Source organism: Augochlora pura, chromosome 8 (assembly GCF_028453695.1).
Source record: "Augochlora pura isolate Apur16 chromosome 8, APUR_v2.2.1, whole genome shotgun sequence".
Lineage (NCBI taxonomy): Eukaryota > Metazoa > Arthropoda > Insecta > Hymenoptera > Halictidae > Augochlora > Augochlora pura.
Genome location: NC_135779.1, coordinates 5,605,605 through 5,623,836, shown reverse-complemented (window position 1 = coordinate 5,623,836; position 18,232 = coordinate 5,605,605). Strand labels below are relative to the sequence as shown.

Sequence of the window (18,232 nt, the reverse complement as noted above, 5' to 3'; positions counted from 1 at the left end):
AATATCATGTAAATGTATAGTGACATGTACAATATCATGTATATGCATAATGACATGCACAATATCATGTACATGTATAATGACAGCGCAATATGTAATGCACGTATAATTATAAAGCATAATGTATAATGCATAACATGTAGCGCATAATGTTTAATTTATCCGTAATTATAACGCAAAAGTTTTTCATATATATAAAAGAATCCTTTTTCTTTTACGTCGGCTTCGTCATTCATCGTTCCACCGACGAAAATCGTCGTCGTACGTTTTTTCGTATTTCGTTCGATTTCTCGCGTTCGCCACGGTGACCCCAATTACCGAGGGCACAATTAGGTTCGGCAACGATCACGGCCGGCGAAATAGAAGTTGCCGATGCCCGACCAGAGAGAGAGAGAGAGAGAGAGAGAATGTTTCGTACGAAGTTTCACAACGGCCGCGCGCGCGGTTGTTGATCATGACACAAATAGATAATCGAATTCACGACACGATCCCGGGGCTCCGGTGCCGCGATTCGACGCGCTTGCGACACCCCCTTCGTTTCCAGCGTGTTGCGCAATCGTGTTGGTCCCCAATATGTGACCTTGGATCTCCGTCGTGACTCAGATTCGGACAGTGAACCGGTCGATCACGCAACGGCCGGAGCAACGAGGCCGAAGCCGTTCGCGCAACTTTTTCGGGAATTTTTGCTCGCGTCGGCGGACGACCTTCTCTTCTCGACAGGCTTTCAAATTGATTTCTTGGGAACGGTGACGTAACGCGGCTGCCTCGGGTCCCGTACGCGGAAGAGTTGTCATCTTTACGGAAAACGTCGGTTACGTTCTGATCGCGGTGCGATCGGTTCTCGAAGCTGACGCGGGACCTCTCGATGATGCAAACTGGCTCGCGTCGTTAACGAAGGATGAAGGAACGAGTTGAGAGTAGTTCTTCGTCTGTGTAAACGAAGCGATCACGTGTGCCGAGGACGTAGCAGCGGCGACGCGTGCAGAAATTCTTAATTGCTCGGCGTATTCGGAGACGAGACGCTCCCCTCGCCCCTCTCGCCGTAGGCAGGACGAGTCAGCGAGCAGCTCGTTTTCCAGTGCGCTTTCGGGAACGAGAGATCGTCCCGATGTGTCACGCGACTCGTCCGGCACGTGTACCCGCGGCTAATGTCACGGCCACGGTCCCCGCGATCGGAGAAAGGTTTCGTTTTACTTGCGGATACGCCGTGGCGGCAAGACACGCCGCCGCTCGAGGTTCAAGGTCCCTCAATTTTCTACCGTGTCCCGGATAAAAAAAGTTCCGCCGCAGGAAACCCGAAGTTGGAGAGCAGCCGCCGGGGCAACTCATCTAATTATCCGGGATTGTAACCTAATCCCGCGGACCTCTCGGGTTCCGTCACTCTTTCGATAACGGATTTACGGAGATCTTTTTGTATACACGTACCTCCGTCTTTATGGCACGCGTCGATTTGACGCATGTTAAATAAAATACGATTTGACGCGTGTTGAGAAAGAATAAATATTTTGTAGAATAAGTCGTTCATTTTTAGAGGAATATTGTCGTACAGGTGTGCCGATATTAAAGTATTTATATTGAAATGATACGGTACTTTATATAAGTCCTTGGCGAAGAGTACAATATTATCTGCATCAGGAATAAATTGTAGCACTTTGTGGTCAGCTGGATTTTATATAGTTTCCTGAATCTGAAAGGACGTGCATCCTTTTTTTCTAACCGATTTCCAAATTTTTCTATGTTAAATTGAAAATATGTTAAATAGATGCGCTCCGTAAATCTAGTGTTAAAAACAGTCGGAACAAAGATCTGATTTCTTGTCATCAGTGTTTCAACATTCACGTAAATGTGAACGCGAAATAACTCTCAGCTATCTAGTCTCTTCCTAGTAATTGTTGCAATGAAAATACTTCTAGTCACCGTGACTATGAGGAAAATGGAATGGCAAAGGATTAAGTTGACCGAGTTGCAACATTCTTACTGTGAAACAAATGTGAAGTTTTTAGTGTCAATTAATCTGTTAGCTGCGCGTACTATATTTCATAAGGAATTGACAATTTTGTAATAAAAATATTTCTTCTATCCTGTTGCATCGATCGTAGCTAGGATTAGTAAAACAAAACACTGGCTACCAGTTGTCATAATCTATCAGCGACGGATTATCCGCAACATTTTTATTAGGCCATTAAAATACGAGCAACTTTATTTTCCATAAATTATCGCCGTTTCGTTCCGCTTCGCGCGGCCGTAATACCCGCGTTAAAGTCCTCGGCGTACGAATTAATAAGAAAGCGATGAATAATTTTATATCGGATCGTAACTTTAATTTACGCAGTCGCCGAGAAATTTCGTGTTTTATCATTCGCGTTATAGCTCGCTATAAAAGAAAGAAAAAAAAAAAAAGAAGGATCGATAAATCGACCGGGAGAAGGTGCTTCGCGGAATTAAATATTTATGACCCTCCGTAAAACTGGACGACTGATTTTATGCGTTTACAGCGCGTTGCGACCGGCAAGGCGTAATTAACGGTCGCGTGATAAGAAGCAACGATCGAGGAAAATTCGCTCTATTTTATATTGTTTATCGTCGACGAAATTTGGACGTTCTAATTTTGGGAAGGATGTTAATTGATTCGACTTATTTTCGAGAAATATTATTATAAGAAATACAAGAAAATTAGTTTTTGCGATAAAATATATTTATTATATATGAGAAGAGTTACGATTAATACGAGACCTAGGTTTTTGTTAATATTTTTGTGCAGCGTATTTGAAAATTGATAAAATGACAAAGGTTCTTTCATGGAAAATCGAGCATCCTAAAACTAGCAAATAATACAAATTATAGCAAATAATAGATTCAGTCTTCCTATTTTTATAAAGCAAGACTCGTCACTCTATTTAAATACTCGTCAAAGAAACCACGTTCTTGCAATTAAATTCTTGCAACCAAGCTCTTGCAATTAAATTCTTGCAACCAAGCTCTTACAACTAAATTTTTGCAACCAAGATCTTACAATTAAATTCTTGCAACTAAATTCTTGCAACAAAATTCTTGCAACTAAATCCTTCGAACTCTAGTCAAAATCATTATTAAACCACCGAACGATCGAACGAAGAAACGGATATCGTCGCGTAGACGCATTTGTGGACCACCGGGCCGAAACGAGGGCTGATCGAACGTTCCAGACGACTGGCGAACGACGAGGAGGAAGAGGTTGCTCGATAAATGGTTCCCAGAAACGGATCCTGAGGAATGGCGGACGATCCCCGGAAGCATGCGGGGCAGATATCGGCATCGGTAGGCGCAGCCGTTGAATTTTTCAGGCCGATCGATCGGACGGGGGTCTCCGAAATCGTGTGTGTGTATGTTGCCGCAACCGTTCGTGGCGCGATGCGCCAAAACTCAAACGTGGTGAGCCGTCCGAAGGCCGCCCCCGTCGACAACGGAACCTCGACGTGCCGCGACGCGGAATCGATCCCGTAGAGTTTCGTGTGCACGTTCCGGATTTGTTTATGCGACGAGACGGGGACGACCTTTAAAACGTCGGAGTCGCCGTGATGGACGGGCCGCGCACGTGAGCGCGCAGCGATTTCTTGTATAACCGGTCGTTACGTAACCCGATTCCGCACGGTTTCCTCCCGTCCGCCATCTATTCATTGTCAGAATAGAGTAATCAGAGAGTTTCCAGTGGCGGTAGCCGCACGACAGAGAGAAAGAGAGAGAGAGAGAGAGAGAGGAAACGCCGTTCGCTAATTCACCGATAGGTTCTGCGTTACTCAAACTCGACCCGATCTCGTCAGTTCACCCGAAACGCGGCGATATAGGACGGGAAAACCGTCGCGAACAAAGCCATTGTACAGGCTGATCCATAATTTGCGCTATTTGCCAGCTGTGACACGCTAGATATACCTATTGTTGCAGGAGATATATAATAATTTATACGAAGAAGGTCTATGTTAAACCTTCGAGATGGAATGACGGCTACGGAAGCCACCCCTAGAAATAAATGAAAATTAAAAGAATAAGAACTGAATAAAGAACAGAATTATTAATAAAGATCCTGGACACACTGGTAACCTAATGAATAATATATGAGTACCATTTATAGTTAGCCCCTGCTCGTTCTTTCGATACACCAATCAATTGGTATGACGTCGACGGATGCCACCCCTAGAAATAAATGAGAATTAAAAGAATAAGAAATGAATAAAAATTAAAAGAATAAGAAATAAATAGGAATTAAAAGAATCAGAAATAAATAGGAATTAAATGAAGAACAGGATTATTAACAAAGTTCCTCGACTTATAACTATGTTAATAACTATAATATTTTAAAATCATCAATATTTGTTTTATAAAATTTTCACCAGTTATGTAACTACATTTTTCTGTAGAATTTTCTGTTCGAACAGTATAATTGCTTCCAAAGTCCTACAATTTTCTCCAACCCCCTGCGCTATAATAACGTGTCAGACTCGTGATACAAGTTTCATGAAAACTCTACTGAATACGTTAATATTATTAATTTATTTTAAATCGAAAGGAAATTTATTCCTCTGTTATCAGAGTCTGAAAACGAAAGGGCAAAATGGCAATAGAAGAAAGAAGCATTGTCTGGACTTATTAAGGAAAGTATTAAGGACAAATAAGTGCAAATCAATGAAACGTGAAAGGAGTTAAAGCGTTCCTACCTTGCAAACACATATATACGTATATTCAGTATGCGATCTGTGCGTCAAAGAGTTAAAATAGACACCATTATATCCCGAATAAGTCTGAGGAATAAGAAGAAGGAATAAATCAAACGTCAAGCCGCAGTGGCGTCGAACAGACCGATCGAAAGGGGACACACGAGCGTGAAATTGGGCCGCCGATTTATTGCTGTCGCTCGAAAAGTTTACGCTGTCAACAAATCTATTGTTTCCTGGAGCGGGTCCAAGCCGTCGGTCGCTACGGCTCGTGAAGAAGGCCGAAAAGCGGCGAGCGCGCCTCGCCTTCCGCGATCGATCGCGCCGACGGGTGCTCTCCACGTGGAAGCTTCCACGTTCCACAGGGTGGTCCCCCATGCACGGATGCGCAATTATGCGTCGTGCCGTCGCTTCGATGGCATTCCCCGTTAAGCCCGATCCCCAGCCCCCACTCGATACATCGAGTAGCATAATTATCGACGGGTCTCTCCGGCTCCCCGTCGCATCGACGCGACGACGGGGCACGGCACACAAAAGCCACGCCAACCGGGGAACACACCCCGAAAACGACACGGTCGTCCCGTGCTCCATTGACTTGGTTCGTTGAAGAACACTTGTCTGGCCCACATTCAGCCGCGCGGCCCCCCTACGCCACGTGGCCTCCATTCAGCGGACGGGAAAAGGGCGCGATCGTGTCGGTCTTTACGCGCACCTGCAGCCGCGACCCTACGCGTTCTCACCTCTCCTCGGGGCTCTTCGGGAGGGAAAAGAGGCTGTCCTTTTGAATACGCCGCCCCTTTCATCCGCAGGACCTGATCCCGCTGGCCCCGTAAAACCAGCGAGCCGGAATCGAATTCGCCGGACAAAAGATTCCATTGGAAACGCGCGTCTTCCTCGAAAAATATTTTCAAGACGGATTCAGAGTGGATCTCCATCTTGGCTGCCATTTTGATTATGTATAGATGACGCTATATTTTCAACCCCTTGCCGTATCATTTTCTTACAGTTACTATGATTAAAATTTTTTTGATCGCATTAATTTCCTAGACGAAAAAGCTATTTTATATTTATTGCGTGACTACATCTCCTTGAATGTTTAAATATTGGTAACAAGAGAATAAAATTTGACTCCTTCACGAGTCTGACTCATTAAAATACGGCAAGGGGTTAACAAACTTGGAACTGTATTTTTAGTACAGTCTGTTGAGTACAGAATTTCTGTGATAAATCTCTCTTGTTAATAATATTTAAAAGTGTTAATAATAACTCCAAGTTAAAACTATTGGAACTAGAAATAATTTGTCCATAGAATCAGAGGGTGAATCGCCGTATTCTAATTGGAACGAACACACCGGAAATTGCAGTCGAGAGCAACGCGGCGATAAGAGAAGTGGGGGGAGAGGTCCGCGCGGATCCGATCCCCGGCTTTCTAACTTTGAAGGGACGTAAAACCCGCTTCCGGTCCGTTGTTAGCTTCCTCCGAGCCTACTTTTCCGTTCGGTCCTGGCGCTTTCACCGAGGTCTACTTTTAGGTTACTTCCGCGTCGCTTCCAGCTCCGACCCGCTTCTGGCCGTCTTTAAACGATCCTATTTCCATCCCACCCTTAAACTGTGACCATATTCGACCTACTTCGCGGCCGGAGTCAATCTATGTCGAGCCAATTGAGAGCAGGCCAACGATAGCGTAAAACGCGCTGCGCGGGCACGAGACGATTTTAACGAAACGATTAATCGGATTATGGTATATACGTAATATTTAAATATGTAATATTTAGAAATATTTCCGGCGCGTATTTGTCGCGTAGGGAGGTCTTCGCTGAATTTTTCAAGCCGTCGAAGACGCGCCAGCACTCGAGATAACCCGACGTAACCTAACATAACCTAACTAAACGATTCTAAGGAAAATAACGAAACGATTACTCACAGATTATAGTATACATGTAACGCATAATGTGGTATTTAAAAATATTTCTAGCGCGTATTCGTCGCATAGGGAAGTCTTCGCTGAATTTTTCAAGCCGTCGAAGACGCGCCAGCACTCGAGATAACCCGACGTAACCTAACATAACCTAACTAAACGATTCTAAGGAAAATAACGAAACGATTATTCACAGATTATAGTATACATGTAACGCATAATGTGGTATTTAAAAATATTTCTAGCGCGTATTCGTCGCATAGGGAAGTCTTCGCTGAATTTTTCAAGCCGTTGAAGACGCGCCAGCACTCGAAAGAGCTGAAGCGTTCCGGGAAAAAAAATCTTCTCCGGGAGATTTTCAAAGTAACGCGCGGACCGGGGGAGCGGGGGTAGTAGGGCCGAAAAGCTGTGGAGCCGGAGAGAAGAACGGTGCTCGAAAACCGGCGAGGCCGTCGCGCGCGATGCAAAATGCAGCAGCGGCATCGCGGCGCAAAGAAACTTTTCCGCTGCAGCCAACCAGCCTGGCAGGTTCCAGTCTGGCAGGCTCAACGGCGGCGGCGAGCTCTCTCGGCCGAGGAGGAGACGCTGCAGGACGCTGCAGGCCGAAGCTTCCTCCGGCCGGCTCGATTTCCCCGGTTCAATTCGTTTTTAATTATCCTCCGGGGGTAAGTCGCCCGCTAGGAGGACTTAATTAATAGTTGCGCGGGGCCCCGCTGTCGTTTAATAGTTGTTCTCCGGCCGCGCCGCGTCGTAAAGCACACGGACACCCGGCCGAACTTGGTCTTTGAGGCGGCGCGGCGCTTCCGCGGTAATTATCGGGCCGTCGTTAATCGCTCTCGTCTACCCGTCCCCCCGGATCTTCTTCTTCTTCTTCTTCTTCTTTGGCTTCTGCTTCTTCTTCTTCGTTTTCTTCGTCTTCTGCTGCCACTTCTTCGTCTTCCCGGCTCCGCCGCATTCGTCGACGGGGACGACGTCGCCCGCGCTGAAAAAAAGCGAAGGCGCACGCGGACGTTTCGGTGGCGCGCGAGCCGGCAAGGCCGACCGTGTATTTTTAACTTGAGAAGCTTCCGGCAACCCTGGCCGGGATCAATACCTCCGGCCACCCCGTCGTCGTCGTCGTCGTCGTCGGCGTGTACTACTGTTGGAGGCAGAAAGGGTGCACCGGGGTTAACCTACATATCCCAGGCCCGTCAGCCGGAGGACCGAACCGAAACCTTTTCCTTTTGGCCAGACTCCCACGACACCACGCGCGATCGACCGATCGCGGAGATACTACCGAGGACAGGTCGGCCATTTTCGTGCTCCTCCGGTCTTCCGATCCTACGTCGCGTGAGCAATCTTTCGCATTTATTATTTTAAATAAAAGGATTAATGTCCTTATCGTTTCGACGCGTTTAATGCCAATTTTGCGGCGACTGTGGTGATACACCGTTCGCAGTTTGCTGGTGGAAGTTTGTTCAAGGATCGTTGTTAACGAAGAGGCATTGTAAAAAAATTTATTATTGCTTTTTTAAGTATTGGCGTCTAGAACGGAATTCTTGAAAATAGTCATGACTGTTTCAAGTGAACAATGTTAAATATTTTACCATGTAACTCTACAACAAATGCAGAGTTTAATGCATACTGTGCACGTGATTTGATCTGAAAATATATAATAGACAATTTGTATTGAATTTTTCCAATTTTTATTGAATGAAGGAAATTCTGAACTTTCATTAAATACTTTCTAACGTTAATAAAACATTATTCTATAATATTACATTATATATATATATGTATGTATATATTAACAATAATAATACCAATAATGTGTGATAATAATTTATCCTTCGCCTACAGGCGCCAGAAAATTGTTTAAATTATCCAAGCACCTACAGCGCATCGGAAACAAATGTTCAAGGCGCCAATAGTAGTTTAGTGGTGAATTGTACCAGGAACTGCATTAGAATGTGCATACAAAATTTCAGTACGTCATCGAAGAATTACAATTGCCTGCGATGCGATAACGAATAGGCGATGTTTTAGTGCACTAAGAATATTCGAAGAGCTTCAGTGTGCACGTATGTCATTTCCTACTCGTTGACCCCAATCTCTTAGAAATGTTCACTTTCCATACAAATCCGCAGCGTCATTATTAGACTGCGGATTTTATGCAGTTTTAATGAAAATCGGTGAGTAAAGTAGGAAACGGTGAATACGGCGGAATAGACGAGGGGGTTTTCCGCGATGTTGGTGAATTTATTTAAGGCTCTGGCAGTTTTTATTACGATGGAAGCTTGAATAAGGGAATTTATTTAATTTAGAAATTTTAGCAATTTATTCGTCTTCATAATTTAAAGAATTTTAGTATTTAATATTAATTTACTGTTGAACTTGTAGAAATCCATTTATGTAGTTATAATATAAATATTATAATATTAAATATTAAATCCTATAATAATAAATATTAAATATTAAATACTGTAATCTATTAACAGTTAACACAACAACTAGAATCGCCCCTCCGATCATTACCCACCCCCATAACAACAACCCCGCAAGCCATCGTTTGAGGTTATTTCCAAAGTAAAGAACGATATCCCATAAATTATCTATTAAAAAATTCACAAACCTACCCCTTTAGGCATCAACCCCTTGGACCACATATTTCCATGCGAAGCGAGAAAGTCTGCGAGGAAAATCGAAGAAGCAAACAAGATTTTCCCCATACAAAAAATACATAATAAATGTGCATACTTAAAACTATACCATCCCTTATCCGCATAATTTTGCGAAAGGTTCCATAGAATCTCCGGTAAAGCACGAACGCCCCGTAAAAAATCGAAGACGCTTCGTTAATTTTGAACAGATGTCGCTCGATATCCTCGCGTGTCCGATCTTACACTCGAGCGGATTAGTTTGGAATCACGGCGGCTTTGGCGGAGGGTCGTACGGTGCGGTATGAAACGGTGAAGCAAAGGGTGCAATTTTCGTTCGATGCATCAGCGGACATTACGAACTTCGTCCGACGAAACTTTCCGTTGAATTATGGAGGGGGGGGGGGGGGGGAGACGAAGGGCTGCTCGGATGTTCTTCATGATTTATTTATCCGACCGATGACGGAACTTTATTAATTTCGCGTTGCCCGCCGATCTAGCGATCCACGGAAGTTGAGCGGGGACGCGATAGAAAATCGCTGCTCGCGGTAAGAAAGTTCAACCCCCGTCGGAATAAACGCGTTTAAGTAATTATTCGTTACGAATCTCGCTACGCGACTGCGATTATATCTCGGCCTCGTGGATGAAAAACTCCGAAATTTTCCAGAACAGATGCTCCAACGTTGCGGGAAATTGCGAGGCGAGAGAGAGAGAGAGAGAGAGAGAGAGAGAGACAGGCGGGGCGCGCACGTTCAGAGGCCGCGTAATGAAAATAGCAGCCTCGATTTATTCCTCGGCGCGGTGGTAACCAGAGCCGAGAAAACATTTTTTTCCGCGGCGAGAACCGCAAGGCCGGGGGTGCGAACGGGCCGCAGAGCGGCCACAAAGGTATCCAGCAGTCGCGTAATTGAAAAATACCCGTGACCACGTTGTCTGCTGCAATATTTGGCCGGCGAGGGGATGGAGCCGAGAGGCGCGGAGACGGAAACGGAGAGGAGACGAGAAAACAGAGAAAGAGAAAGAGAAAGAAAGAGGAAGAGAGAGAAGAGAGAGAGAGAGGGAGGGGAAGAGAGGCGAACAAGGAAAACGGAGGAAGCCAGAGGGAAAAAGGGAATGTCCTCCTACCCCGTTACAAAATGGCTGCTGGTCCAGTGAACTCCTCGGCGGCCGTTCGCGCTTTCCTCCGCGCTTCTAGCCTCTACCCGGTAGATCACGGCGAGAAAGGGGGAAACGGGACGGAATTGAGTTCCGAGACCCAAGCCCAGCGGTGTGGGGGCGGTAGCGGGACGAGTAATCGTAGACGGTGTTAGAGGATAGCGGCGGTGTCGTGATGAAGGAAGCGGCGCTAGGGTGAGCCAAGGAAAACGGGTGGAGCGAAGTGGATGAAGAGACGGGAGAAAAGGGATCGAGGAACTGCCGGGTCGCCGACAAGGGCAAAAAGTGCAAAGCTCTGCGGGGAAAAGTAAAGAGAAGCCTTTCCCTCTCGATGTCGTTCGGGTACGGGGAGCGACTTCCGCGGGCCAGACGTCTCCGCAGAAAATGGCCACCGGCTCGGCCAGAGGCCACCCTTTATTGCCGTTCGTTTCACGGTGATCAAGCGGCCGGGGCTGAATATTCGTCGCCGCATGCGAGCCGATCCTCAAGACGCGTTCTCTCGACTGTTCGAAAGAGAGAGAGAGAGAGAGAGAGAGAGAGCACCCCGCGGAACGACCCTCTCTCGAGGAGTTTTATCCCGTCGTTCGACCGGAAACGAGCACCACCCGAAAGTTAGCCGGCAGCCTGTCTGCTACGAGCTCGTTTTTCCAGCACCTGACGGATGCGCCCGCTTATCGTTTACTTCTCGGCTTCCGAAGATCTTCGTCGGGCTATTCGCTCCGTTCTCTGGTCGAAATATCCTGCCGCGATTTCTAGCGTTTTTGATGTACCCCTTTTCTCGAAGCAATGATACACATCGCGATGCGGGCTGCTCGAGATTTCTTTTACACGATGCGTGCAGGCATGATTACCGATCGATTATAGTGCCACGAGATTCGGTTCGCGTGCCTTGCCGACATCGATCGCCGATGCTTCTTTCCGAGACGGCGAACAATTGAATTCTTTTTCCGTGGCGACCGTTTGTTCTTCCATTCGAAATATATTTTTCTATCGCTCGTATCTTTTATTATTATTATTATTTATTAACGGGCTAGTAAGACCCTTTTGTGTTACATAGAGCTGACGTATACATATATGGGAGTGATAATCCCAATTTTCCATGCATTGGGAAAGCAGCTTTCTTTAAGGGATAGATTAAAAATTAAATGTAGAATCCGAGACATTGTAAATATGCAGGACGATCTATCTTTTTGGAAATATCTGGATATTGGTGTTGAAATAAGAGACAGGATCAGTACAACTTAGCGTTCAATAAATTCTGGTCGAATTGTCCGGGGACACGGATACACCGGTCCGTTTCGATTGTCAAAAGAGAATTTCCGTCGCGCCCGAACTTAGACAATTGCCACTCTGCATAAAGATCCCGGGCGCCGGCGGACGCGGGTATCATTTGAAAGGCACCGGCGCGCTGAAAGTAGTCCTCTCTCTCCGGTCGATCATATTTTTCCGTGCGATTCTTCCGGGTGCTCCACCGGTGGAAACTTACGGGGCGAAGCGTAAATCTGTCTGGAGAGGCTCGACGGCCGGCGAGTTGAGATTTATGCGGCGCATAATCGAGTTCCAAATTACCGGGGAAAAGAGAACTCTCGCTCGCTGGCTCGGGCGAAGACGAGGAGAGGCCGGAGGGCGCGCGCGCGCGGATAAGAGCTCTCTTTGTCGAAGAGTGCCGGATGCCCGAGGAGGGCATTATGCCGCCCGCGAATACGTCGCGAACGATTGGCTCTCGTTCGAGTTTCTTCGGGGACCCGAGGGCGGGGTGGGGCCACCCTCCTCGCACCACCGAGTAACCGGAAGCAGCGTTCCGTTTCAATGCGGGATAGTGAAAGGAGCCGATAACACGGGCGCCGGGTAAAAGCAAATCCCTTTCGGAGGATACTCCACGGGGCGTCTTTTAATGTGATTTCACACTGTTCGCGGGTGAAAAGGGGACGGGCGGAGAAGAGGGACGGGGGAGGGCCGCAGCCAGCCAGCCACCTTCCAGAATAAGCGATAGGGTTTCTTTGTGGCGGGCTCGCGAATTTTTATTCGGTCCGCCTTTGTCGGGGCGCGTCATTAAAGATCCGGTCTGTTTTCTCTCTCTCTCCGCTGCGGTGAACCGACTCGGATTTCTCCGGGATCGCGCGACGGATTCCGGTTCCTTTCCGCGCGCGCTTCCGTCGTTTTGGCGAGCGAGGTTTTACCGGCTCGACGACGCGGCGCAGGCTGTGGACAACTTTCTACCGAGTCACGGTTATCGGCGGACCGTGGATCTTATCGGTAAACGGCTCTGAAAATGTCGGCAAGTGATCATGAAGCTATTCGAGTTATTCGAATGAGAAGAACTTGTTATGTAATACCTATTTCCTGCAATTGGTGTTGATCATTTTTATTTTACATAAAGATCGATGCTCCAGATATATATAATTATTAAATATAATATATATATTTTCTTCATAGTTGAACTTAATTACCGGACAGCGAGTCCTTGCCAAGCGTCTGTTACACTCTGAGAGTTAGCTAGGATGTAATCGTCGCGGCGGAATTTTTCCGAGAATTACGTCGAAGGAGAATAGCCTAACCAGAAACGTTGTCTGTTCCAGGTCCATAGAAGAACGCTCGGCTGACTGGGAACAGTCTGCGCCCGGAAAGCCGGTCGGCTTTGAGCCAGCGAACCAACGGGCGTTGGTAGCAAGACGGCCGATCGTGTGAGCGTCCTCGGTCCAATTCCGCGGCTGCCCCGACCAGCAACAGCCCGAAGATTCTCCCAGCAAAGGGCAAAATGCACATCGAGGTGCAGGTGGCGCTCAACTTCGTGATATCGTACCTCTACAACAAGCTGCCTCGCAGACGGGTGAACCTCTTCGGCGAGGAGCTCGAGAAGGCGCTCAAGGACAAGTTCAAGGGTCACTGGTACCCGGAGAAGCCGTTCAAAGGGTCGGCGTTCAGATGCCTGAAGACCGGCGACCCGGTGGACCCGGTGCTCGAGCGCGCCGCGAAAGAGAGCGGCGTGCCGATCCAGGACATCCTGGAGATCCTTCCGGCGGAGCTTGCCGTCTGGGTGGACCCCGGCGAGGTTAGCTACCGCATCGGCGAGATGAACTCGGTGAAGATCCTCTACTCCGAGACCGGGGATCCGCACGACGAGAGCTCGGCGGACCGCGAGGTGACCAAGACCTTCAACCCGGAGGCGCAGTGCTTCAGACCGATCGAGGCGGTCGGCACGTCCCTGAGCGGGCTGAGCCTAAGCCCCAAGTCCACGTCGCCATTCCCGAGCTCGCTGGGCAGCAACGCCAGCAACGGGTCGTCGAACAACCAGCAGAACGGCCACGGGTCCGGCTCGTCGTCGGCACCGTCGCCGACGCCCATCACCAGCTCGTTCAAGGGCTCGCCCAGCCCCGTGCCAGCTTTCATACCGCGCACCACCGCGCCGCTTACTTTCACCACCGCCACCTTCGCTCAGACCAAGTTCGGCAGCACCAAGTTGAAAACCAGCAGCAAACGAGCCAACAGGTTCGTAAACCGATCCCGTCTGGCAAGGCCGCGCGCGCGTTTTACTTCGCGGTTACGCGTTGGCCGGCTCGCCCAAGGCGTTGCACGGCCAACGGCGTGTCCTACGCTGACAATGAGCTAGTTACCTTCGCTCGGCCGCAACGTATCTCAGGCATTTGCGACATCGGGCTTGCGTTATTACGATGTCACCGATGTCGGGCGTATTAATCGCCCAGAGCGTCGGGCGACCTGAATATTTGTTTATCTACTTCACTGTTCCGAAATTCTCTTCTTAGAGCTGCCGTATCATTGCACCGTCATTGAATCATCTAGAATCTAATCACACTTCTAGAAGCATCTCACACAGATAGTCTTTCATTCTTCAAACTGTACAGATCATACTTTTATCATCTCTCAGTAGAGCACACCAATTCTCCTGATATCCTCGTAATGGCATATATCATTACAGTCTAGGTTCATCAAACATGTACCGTTCTCCAGCATCAGATTCGGCATCGAGTTCTTAACCGAGTTTTTAACGACCTCCGAGATCGACTCCTCGTACGCTTCATACTATTTCCGGTGTAATCTATATTAACTCCGTATATGTTTCCGATGCATGTTCAGAACCAGACGCGGCAATACCTAGCTCATCAACGTGACAGCCCATGCGAGCACAGATGAACTGACCCGCCGTCCCCCGTGTCTGTTTACAGAATGTCTCCGACCGAGTTCTCGAACTACATCAAGCAGCGGGCGATGCAGCAACAGATCCACCACCATCACCACCACCAGCAGCAGCAGCAGCAGCAGCAACAGCAGCAGCAGCAACAACAGCAGCAGCAGCAACAGCAACAGCAGGCGGCGGCCGGCGGCCTGCCGGTGTCACGGAGCTCCCCGCGAAGCCGCAGCCTGTCGCCGGGCAGCATAGTGGCCGGCGCCGGCCAGCAGCACACGGACCCGAGCGCGTACTTCTTCCAGCACGGACCGGCCGCGTACCATCCGCAGTTCCCGCACCGCAGCATGTTCGACTCGTCGAGCCACGGCGGCTACCTGTCCGCCGACCTGTACACGGGCGCGAACTTCCCGTCCTCGTACCTGGACCCGACGACGATCGCCGGCCACCAGTTCTACGGCGGCAGCGTGAACGGGACCGGCAGCACGGCCGGCAGCACCGGGAACACGCAGACCGCCGCGAGCCTCGGCCCGGTCGGCTCCGCCGCGGCGACCAGCAACGTGAACGGCACCGCCCAGCAACAGGACAAGACGGCGCTGGTCGACGGCCTGAACAATTTCGGCCTCGGCTCGGTCGCGTCGTATCCGGCCAGCCAGTACCAGCACCTCCTCGTCGCCAACTAATACAACGCGCGTGCCGAAGCCGAGAAACCGTCGCGGCCGGAGCCGCGGCCGATCTTCGGCGCTGCCGCTGTAGCTGCGATTTTGCCAGAGAGGAAGGAGTGGAGGATCAGAGAGACGGAAACGGTTTTCCAGTCTCTCCAATAACGTGTCGAGGCGTCGTCCAGGGACTAAGGTTCCGTAACCCAGATCACACACACACCCGATCCGCTTGCACCATCTGATCCGACGTGCGATCCGCCGGGCGCGCCTCTGACCGGAGAGCGCCGGCGGAGCGCCTCCTGCTCACCCCTAGTTCCCAGCTCTGTCTCTCTCCAGAGGTGTACCACCCTGACAGACACACACACAAACAGAGCCTCACCGTCGCCAGGCTACAGCTCCAGGTGGTCATCCCCCAGGAACACGGGAGAGAGAAGGAGAGAGAGAGAGAGAGAGAAGGAGAGTCGTCGACTCTCGCTTGACCGCTTTCGGAAAGATTCTCGTCGAGGTCGGTCCCTGTGGCTGACCCCGTGCAGCAGGGGATGCGTCCGGGTCACAGAAGACATCGGAGTGACGTCGCTACATCGCGAGGGTACTCGGCGACGAAGATGCGAGCGGATTCGTGAGAACGAAGAGAGAGAATACGAGAGTAAAAGAGTGGAAGAGTGAAAGGGTGAGAGAGTAACAGAGCAAAAGAGTAACAGAGTAAAAGAGCAAAAGAGTAATCGAGTAAAAGAGAGCGAGAGAGCTAGAGAGAGAGAGAGAGAGAGAGAGAGAGAGAGAGAGAATGAGAGTAAAAGGACGTGTACACAGAATCTATAGGATCGATGCGCCAGTGTGCTGAAGCGTGCGTGCGACGCGTCGACGTATGAGAGGAATGAGGTGAGAGAACGAGACGATACTATTCGACACCCAGCGAGTTCGCGATGGTCTCGCGAGCAAGACGAAGCGACCGGCTAACGCAGAGAGCCCTGTGTACCAACGTTCGTCGTACCCGAGACAAACAATCTCTCCTCGACCAGCCGCGATATATCCAGGTCTCCTTTGTATCGTTCTGGTCCGAGAGAGAGCGAGAGAGAGAGGGAGAGAGAGAGAGCCGAAGGACGCCGCGGCGCGCTTCGCGGCGCCCACACGAGCCCGCGACAGCGAGAAAGAAGAACGCCAAGAGTGACACACGCGTGCACACCCACTACCCACACTAACACGTACACACACAGCCCCAGACCCACACGCGATGGGACTAAGAGCGAAAGAGGGAGAGGGAGAGATAGAGAGAAGAAATCTCGGCCACCCGGCACGGCATTTTACCTGGCGACACAACCATTCTGATACCCATTAACGTACACACACACACACACCCACAAACACACACACACAGAGATAGAGGACACCCTTAATCGCGGGGGCCACACCGCTCTGGGGGGACTGGACACTTTCGCGCACGACTTCACCAACACGTACACAGATATTACCAACGTGTAATAATTTATTTTTTCACTGGTATAGTCGGAGAATTGATAATGAATATATCTGTAGAGCCTATGTATTATATTCAAGAATATGCACTCACTTCACGGGTTCTAGCGAAACGGTTCGGAACTACTTGTTAACCTAAGGCGGAGCGACGTCGATCACTCCGAAGATCACGAGCGAAGGAATATATATAGAGTGAGAGGGAGGGAGGGAGGGTGCGATAGAGAAAGAGAAGAAGGCGACGACTCGTTCCCTTTGGAACCACCAGCGAACCGGACCAGGACCAGCGGGGAGACATCCGTCTTTCTTGAACGATCGAAGGGGGCGAAGGGTACCTTTTCCCTGCCCCATTATCAACGGGGACGATTCGTTCGCCGATCGAGTCGCTGAAACTCGCAGTTCCGTGCCGTTCGGGATAACTCGTCCTCGGTACGATTTTACATTTTATTTTTATAATAAATGCAGTAGAGCGTAGGAGAGAAGACGAGGGGGGGGGAGAGAGAGAGAGAGAGAGAGAGAGAGAGAGAGTAGGCGGGGGGAGAGTATGAAGACAGGCGGCGTGTTCGTAGGAAGAACGATCCTGGCTGGGCTGCGCGGACTCCTCCGGACGCGCGATCGCCTCCTTCACGGTGACACCCGAATCGGTCTCGCGGGGACGGGCGGAGTCTCCGCGCGGAACCTTTGTCGCTCGGAGCTGATCGTTCACACTATCCGCGAGCCTATTTTCGCGGGGAAACTGATTTCTTCGACGGAACGGTTGCCCGGTGTTCCATCAACTTCCAGTACTTCAGGCTTTCTACTTATTTTGAGAAACGTCGCTCTCGTCGAACGGTTCGCTGTCCCCCCACCCCCGCGTGCCGCGACGCGGATCATCGGTACGGACGCGGCGCGGCGGGTCGATCCCGCGGTAAATTAATCCGCGCGACGATTTTCGCTCGTCTCCCCGGCGTTCGACGCGGGGCTCAAGATGGCCGGCGACGGTTCGATATTATCGGGCAACATCCTCGGCTCGTCAAAGTTCCACACACACACACACAAACCCCCCACCAAGAGTCGGGGAACTTTCCTAATTCCGTGCTATCGAACGGGGCCGGGCTTCGATTTCTCGCTGTGTCCCCCCCCATCGATTCCCGAGGCCGCCCGTCCAAACTTCCGCGTCGTTTTCTTCCGGACGCGGCCGATTTCCGGGACGCTTCCGCGTTCTTTCCGGATCACGGGGCTCCGCGGAGCGTCCGCGGGACCGCGGCTACACGCGGAGGAGCCGGCAACCAGCCTGCGGTCGCGAGATTAATTAGGTGATTACGTTATTAAAGACCGCCGTTGCTGTCCTCGACGGACGGCCCCACGATGCCGCGAACGCGTCCCCCAAGCGCTTCGAATTCCTTTACAGGGTTTCTGGGGGGGGGGGGGGGGGGCTCTGTGACACGATTCTCCTTCAGAATACTCTCCGTGGGTCTAGAGAACTATTCATAATTTCCTACGAATTTTTCTTTTTTTTTAAATACTTTAGCGATAGTTTTTTAATTGTTCCTTTGATAACGATGTTCCAGATAAGTTTC

The 18,232-nt window shown here is 49.7% G+C and overlaps 1 protein-coding gene across 3 annotated transcripts in view; it reads left to right on the top strand.

The window, feature by feature from the left end:
* Positions 1–18,232, top strand: part of LOC144474586 (uncharacterized) — a 189,245-nt gene that overhangs the window by 133,537 nt on the left and 37,476 nt on the right. For all 3 annotated transcript variants that reach the window (XM_078189627.1, XM_078189628.1, XM_078189626.1), the window contains 2 exons: positions 12,977–13,886; positions 14,582–16,868. In XM_078189627.1, coding sequence (XP_078045753.1) covers positions 13,156–13,886; positions 14,582–15,224 — 1,374 coding nt within the window. In that variant the 5' untranslated portion in view covers positions 12,977–13,155 and the 3' untranslated portion in view covers positions 15,225–16,868. The remainder of the gene's footprint in view (positions 1–12,976; positions 13,887–14,581; positions 16,869–18,232) is intronic.